This window comes from Cryptomeria japonica, chromosome 5, assembly GCF_030272615.1.
Source record: "Cryptomeria japonica chromosome 5, Sugi_1.0, whole genome shotgun sequence".
NCBI classification, from domain to species: Eukaryota; Viridiplantae; Streptophyta; class Pinopsida; order Cupressales; family Cupressaceae; genus Cryptomeria; species Cryptomeria japonica.
The window spans coordinates 231,121,537-231,129,076 of record NC_081409.1 but is presented as its reverse complement, the minus strand read 5'-3'; the positions used below and the strand labels follow the sequence as shown (position 1 = coordinate 231,129,076).

At 36.2% G+C, this 7,540-nt stretch overlaps 1 protein-coding gene across 2 annotated transcripts; it reads right to left on the bottom strand.

Moving 5' to 3' along the window:
* Positions 1-3,902: 3,902 nt before the first annotated feature.
* Positions 3,903-7,195, bottom strand: LOC131029101 (pentatricopeptide repeat-containing protein At2g13600). 2 transcript variants are annotated; one of them, XM_057959508.2, is made up of 3 exons: positions 4,531-7,195; positions 4,219-4,356; positions 3,903-4,121 (listed from the first exon to the last, which is right to left on the bottom strand). In XM_057959508.2, exon 1 carries the CDS (start codon positions 7,089-7,091, stop codon positions 4,899-4,901), a length of 2,193 nt encoding a protein of 730 aa, XP_057815491.1. In that variant the 5' UTR covers positions 7,092-7,195; the 3' UTR covers positions 3,903-4,121; positions 4,219-4,356; positions 4,531-4,898. The 2 variants fall into 2 exon arrangements, with proteins under 2 accessions (XP_057815491.1, XP_057815490.1); XM_057959507.2 differs by having other exon boundaries at positions 3,903-4,356.
* Between the last annotated feature and the right edge of the window lie 345 nt (positions 7,196-7,540).

The window sequence follows — 7,540 nt, the reverse complement described above, 5'->3', positions numbered from 1 at the left end:
AGCAAATAGGATCAGAAAGAAAATAGGAGAAGGAAGGAATAGCAATGCAAGAGTTACTTTAAAAAATTGGAAGACAAATCTATGATCCAAAAAAATGTGAGGATGCTTAGAGGTACTTATATTTACTTGATGAAGATTTGACTGTTGCACAACAAGAAGCACGAAGAAAAGAATGGGAAAAAGTGAAGTCAACAAGAGATACAGGAAAATGAGCATGGCAAAAAAATGGGAAAGCTCAAATCACCAAGTGACAAACACACAAGAAATGGGAATTTTGGGGGCCCTAAGAGTAAATAAACATGGTAGGTTGGAAATGCAAAGCTTACCCGTGAAGAAGAGGACGAGAGTTGGAGCCCATAGTAGAGGCGAAAGGCATTATTTTTCTTATGGAAACTCATGAACATGATGACTGTGGGGTTTCAAACATTGAAGGATACATTAGAATCTCGGTGTAGAATGAAGAGACTGAAATAGGTAAAGGACATGGTGGGATAACAATCCTAATAAAAGAAATGTGGAGTGGTATTGTTAAATTGAAGAAAGAGGACCCAAATAAACAATTTATATGGCTGAAAATAACAAACAATGAGGATACAATTTGGATGGCTCTTGCTATTTTGCCCAAAAAAGTTCAAAATTCAACAAGAAGAGAGATTTGGATAACAAAGACACTTATGCTACATTAAAAAAAGACATCTCATCTTTTAGTACTATAGGAGAAATTATCCTAATTAGTGGCCTCAATGCTAGGACATCGAACAATCAATCTATTTAGTTGAACAATGATGTAGGAGAAGACAACAACCCCTTATGGCTAGGGTAAAATGAGGATCACCTTTGGAAAAAGGATTTCATAGGATAGGAATAGGAGTGTATCACACTTTGGGGTAGAGCTATTAGGTCTTTGTACCTTGTATGGAATGGTTATATGTAATAGCATGAAGAACTACCTAAGATCCAATAGCATCACTTGCAAGACTTATAATGGGGAAAGTGTAGTAGACTATGTAATATGCTCTCGGAGCTCTATTTCCAGTTTGTTGAACTTTGAGATTGAGAGTTGTCTCGTGGAGTTGAATTCTGATCATATGCCTCTTTCTATTAAGTTTAGCATAAATACTAAAGGCTTGCCAGAAGAGTAGAATCAACACTCCACAGAAAGGCCTATACACAAGGTAAAATCACTATGAACCAAGAAAACCATGAGCTCTTCAAGGTTTCTATGGAAAAGCACTCGCAATTAGAAAAAAATAGTATAGAGTGCAAGGGAAACAAGAGAGAAAAAGAACATATTTGTAGAAGCATGTTGATCCCTTTAAAACACAATGCTTTGAAGGTGTGTAAGCGACCTAAACCTTCGAAGAGAGTTTCAAATACCTTTCCATCTAATCCTTGGTATGACGAAGAGTGCAAGATTGATAAAAAAACTCTTAAAGAAAGGGAGTCAAACAACAAAAACAAGTTAATATACAAGCAATTGATAAAATCTAAAAAGAAATAAAGATATGTAATTTCAAGAAGTAAGGAACTAATTGCTTTGAGGAAACACAATCCCAAAGGATTTTGGAGGGACCCACAACAAAAGAGAAAACAAATAGAAAATAATATCACAGATGCCTATTGATTAGAATATGTGAATCTCCTTTATGAACGAACAAATAAGAAAGATAATCCACCCACAATTGACACTTCAGCTAAACTTTTTTCAATGATAGACATCAAACAAGGTATAAAGAATTTGGCAAGTGGTAAAGCACAACATATTGATGGGCTACAAGCTGAATTTTTTAAGTGGAGAATTGATCTCCAAGCTCCACATATCAACAAGATCTTTATCGAAGTTACCAAAAACATCTTTTTGGCTAAATGGACAACTAGTGTTGTTATAGCTCTTCACAAAAGTGGAGACATCAATAACCCCTGTAATTACCGTACTATCATGATCAACCCTCTCTTTGGAAAGCTTTTTGGGAGCATGCTAGAGCATAGAATCAGTAAATGGGCATAAAAAGAGGGAAAGAGGGCAAGAGGATAGGCTAGTTTCAAGCCTAAACACTCCACCGTTAACCATTGCACCACTCTAAGACATTTCATTGAAATTTTTTGGGAAAGCCAACATGGTGAAGTCTTTTTCTAATTCATTGATTTCAAAAAAGCTTTTAACACCATCCCTAGGGATTTGGCACAGAATGGAAGAGTTTGGGGTCCCACAAGTGTTTAGAGTTGTTGTCCACAAACTCTATGAGCTAGTTAGAGCTAAAATCAAAACTAAAGAGGGTAATATCTAGATGCTTCAGTAGTGACATCAAGATCAAATTGGGGTGTCTTCTATCTCCCACTTTGTTTGGTTTATATATTGATAAACTTAAAGAGTGGTTAAATAATATTAATGGTGAAGGTATTTAGCTAGAAGGATACACAATGAAGTTGTTTTTATATGCAGATGACCTTATTCTTATTGCAAAATCTGCACAAGGTTTGAGAGAGCATTGAAAGGCTCTTGAGCTCTTTGTCAAGAGGTTGGGATGCAAGTGAATACCAACAAGACCAAGTACCCAAGAATTTGATTTTCACAATAGGCTTAGTTGAGAGACATGGAGATAAAAGAGGATTCAAGGGGGATGGAGAGCTTTATACCTTCTTCAGAGCAAATGCAGGAAAGCAAAGGTGTGGGATTGGAAAACTTAGAAAACCCTTTTTCGTTTGTTGGTTGTGCCAGTTATCCTTTATGGATGTGAAATTTGGGAGAATAGCATGTCAATCCACAAATAGAGACAGATAGAAAGAATTCAAATACATCTAATCAATGGCAACCTCAAATTCAAATCAACGATACCTTGTGAGATTCTTTGGATGAGGTTGGTATGTTCCCAATTGAGGCTTCAACGATCATTCGATTGTTATACTACCTAAGAAGGTTGAAAGTATGGATAAGCACTGCTAACCCAAAATGATTGTTGAAGAGAAGCTAAGTCCGAAGAAAAAGAACTAAAAGAAACAAAATAGCAAGTGGATGAACAAGTAGGACATAAATTAACATAATTGTCCTAGCACTAATGAGGAGATAAAAAAGTGGGTGTTAAAAAAATGAAAAATTTAGGAATGCCATGTGGACAAAACAGCTAGGCCAAAAAAAAACATACTATATTAAAGAATTTAACTCTACTTGGGAGCATGATGTAAAAGTTTAGTTGAGAGTTGCAATCAATGGAAAGGCCAAAAATTTAATTGCACGTTTAAGGATTGGATCTCACCATTTCTGATGTGAAACTAGGAGATGGAAGGTGCCCAAAGAAAACTAGGGAGAAAGGTCATGCATTTTTTGCAACAAGAGAGCAGTGGAAATAGAATGGCAATTCATTAAGGAGTTTGCAATATATGAAGATATTTGTAGTTAGTTTGACAGCAAATTGAACGTGGACAATTTGAACGAGCTTTTTAAAGAGAAGACTTCGAAAAAAAACAACTTTCTTTCTAAAGATACATAACAGAAGATCCAACATGGAAAAGAACTTGAAAACGGATTAATCTGGTGCACTTTGGTCCCTTAAACTGCTAGGTTTCATGAATGTCATTAAAATCTCTTCATTCATTCATTAATTCAATAAGACTCAAAAAGGCTATAGGCTTTTCCCTCTCGTGAGAACTGCATGCATATCAATATGCATGTTTTACTAATGCATACCCAAGAAAAATATTATAAAATCTAAATATACTCGGACCATAGAATTTTTTATTTATTTATTTTGAGTTAGAAGCAAAAAAAAAAAATTGTGATAACTCAAAAAGACTTTTTTCTTCTAGTTTTTAGTGCGACAAACATATCAGTTCTCTATGAAAGTAATGTACTTCTAAATCCATATTAGAAAACTATTATCTATAATTTAAGATGTTTTGATCAATTGATACTAACATCCGAATTTTATATAAGAAACTTGCCTATATCATGTGCTTGGATGGCAAATCAGATTTACAGAAATTATATAGGGAATCTGTGAAATCCCCAAAGATCTCGGTGGACTTTTCAAAATTACAGACCATCAATTACCTGACTAATAGATTATTTAATTTGATGCTAAATTTTCTTGATATTATTGACCATGAACAACAAACATTTCCACCTGCACAAATATGAATTTTAATGTATGGTTTGGCGTATATAACTTAGGCCCAAATGGTATATAAGCATTTGAAAAGGTAGGACTAAACAACCATCACCTGCTTGATTATAGGCCTGTCTCTCACGTTTCCTTCGTGGTTAAGAAACCTTTCTGTTTCGTTAAAAAATTCCTTTCCTTTTTCGTCTACCAATTTTCTGGCTGTTCCAGCTTTCTAGTCAAGAGCTTTACAGGCATCCTGAAAAAAAACTCCAACGTCATACTCCTAAATGGTATCATAACAAGGCTTTAACAAATATCCCATCAGTCTATCAAGGTAATGATCTATTCAAGTCAAAAGCATAGTCCATCTCTCCAAAACTAAGAAATAGCATTTATTCATTAACAATATAAAAATCTGATTCCTTCTTACCATTGCAGGTCTGAAACCATATATATCTTGCTATAGTGCAATCCTGTGCTTATAGCTTGCTTCACTCAACATCATCAATAATCTCCACAAGAGCACTCTCCACGTTTGGAATGGTGGAAAAGAACCGTATCTTTCACAACAAATTCTCTTGTACCAATTTCGGAGATAAACTTGTAGCAGTGTGGCTGCCACCACATCAATAAAGATTTTTTATGATAGTTGTGGAACCCAACTTCTCACTGTGAAGGCGAATGAGTAATTGCTTCTCCACCTTCACATCATTCGATAAAGATTTTGTATCCTGGATACAACCTGCTGCATTCATCTCTGAAGACAAATTTTTCCAGCATTGCATGGATCTCCAGGACTTATGGGTGTAATCTGTCCCCTACACAAAAAGCATGTAGCATTTTATGACCTTCAATCCAACTGCATCCAGGTACCTTTTTAATTCTGCTATTTTTAATCAGTTTCCGCACTTTCTGAGTGTCAACCCACATGCCCGCTTCTGCATATATATTGGACAGCAGAACATAAGGTGCAGCTTCTTTGGGTTCCAACTCAAAAAGAAGTGTTACCACATATTCTCCTAGACTCAGATGTTTATATGATCTACAAACACCAAGCAAACACTTCCACACAACCGCATCAGGTTTTGTTGGCATTTTGATGATAAAGTTTAGGGTTTCCATTAGATAGCCAGCACGGCCAAGTAGGTCAACCATACATACATAATGATCTATTGTGGGTGTGATACCGTAAGAGTCGCTCATACAATTAAAGAATTTACAGCCATAATGCACTAGACCTCCGTGGCTGCAGGCAAATAATACACAAATGAAGCTTATATGGTCCGGGCTGGTTCCGGAGTGTTCCAATATTTCAAAGAGTTTGACGGCCTCCTTGCTATAACCATGCATTGCATATCCTGCAATCATTGTATTCCACGAGATAATACCTGGATGATGTCTTTTGTTAAAGAGTTGATGTGCCTTATGTATACTCCCACATTTTGCATACATGTCTATCAGAGCATTTACAACAACATCTGACAAACATCTACTTTCAATTATTTTTTGATGTATCTCCATACCCTGTTCGAAAGCTCCCATTTGTGCACAAGCTGGGAGGACGCTGGCAAATGTTGCTAAGTTTGGCTTAACACCTGCCAAGTGCATCTGCTTGAAAAATTCCAAGGCTTTTTCAGTGAGCCCATTTTGTGCGTGCCCTGTAATCATAGCATTCCATGTGACCACATTTCGTTGAGGCATTTCTTTGAAAAGGCTTAAACTCTCCTTAAGATTACCATTTAGTGCATATCCTGTAACCATAGCATTCCACGAGACAACATTCCGTTGAGGCATTTTGTCAAACAATTTTTGCGCTGTCTGAATTTTTCCACACTTTGAATACATGTTTAAAAGAGCATTCAGAACTACCTCTGACAAAAACCCACTTTTCATTATATTTTGATGAATCTGAGTACCATGTTCCAAAGATCTCATTTTGGCACATGCAGGGAGCATGATTGCAAAGGTTGCTGAGTTTACCTTTACACCAGCCAACTGCATTTGCTTAAAAAACTCAAAGGCTTTATCAACTAGCCCATTCTCTACATATCCTGAAATCATTGCATTCCATGAGACAACATTTCGTTCAGTCATTTTGTCAAACAGTACTTGCGCCTTCTCTACGCTCTCGCATTTTGCATACATGTCGATCAGAGCAGTCACAACCACAACATCTGATAACAATCCTCTTTCAATTATATCCTCGTGGATTTCCATGCCCTGACCCAAAACTCCCATTTTGACACAAGCTGGGAGGACGCAGGCAAAGGTTGCTGCATTTGACTTTACAATTCCCAATTGCATTTGCTTAAAAACCTCCAACGCTTTTTCAACAAACCCATCTTGTGCATAGCCCGTAATCATCGCATTCCATGAGACAACATCTGCATTAGGCATTTTAGCAAACAATTCGCGCGCCTTCTGCATTCTTCCACATTTTGCATACATGTCTATCAATGTATTCATGACTATAACATGAGATTGAAATCCACATCTGACTGTCTTTCCATGGACTTTCAAACCATGATTTAGAGAAGCTACACTGGCACATAAAGAAATAATACACGAGAAGGTAAAGTGATCTGGTTGGACGACTGTTTGTTGCATTTGCTGAAACAGTTTCAATGCATCTTGAGGAAAGCCATGTCTTTTGTAAGCCGCAATTATCATATTCCATGAGAAGATGTCTGGTTGAGTCATGTGATTGAAAACTTTGTGAGCATCCACCAAATTTCCACACTTGGCATACATGTTGATGAGTGTATTTTGTAAAAATGTCTGTGGGGTAAATGTGCAAACGTCGCCATTGTGCGAGTAAATTTGCTTACCCTCTGAAATCGCTTTTTTGTCAATGTTGGCCTGCAATAGATGAAGATATGTAGAATATTTTACAGGAAGATTGTAGGTAGTAAGAATGTGTAGAGCTTCTTTCAAGCAGGCTTCTCTGCAGAGTTTTGTGATATTGAGACTGAGATGGGTAGCGTTTGGCATTCTATGATTAACCCGCCGATATCAGAACTGTATTTATCCTATTATATTAGGCTGCGGCTTTATGGAGGGTGCATTTTAAAGTAGGTGGTTCCATCACTTCCATGAATTGAAATTTTGAAATTTATAGATGAACTATCTTATTTTTGGGCTTTTTAATTTATATGCAAATTTCAAATATTTCTAATTTTTTACATCAGCTTATTTAATAAGTCTCTTAATTATAATTAAGATTTCAGGTCATATCATCATATGATGATGCCACATTAGTAGTTTTTTTGTTGAGGTGTCTATAAAAACCCTTGGCATTTGGCACTGAGACATATTTTATTGGTGCATTCATGTGACATCACATGATTTGTTGTTTTTTAGATCTAAGGAATACATTTTATTCAATTATAGTTAGTCGTCATCAACACTAACAACTTTAAAGTCGTAACTATTGATGAAAT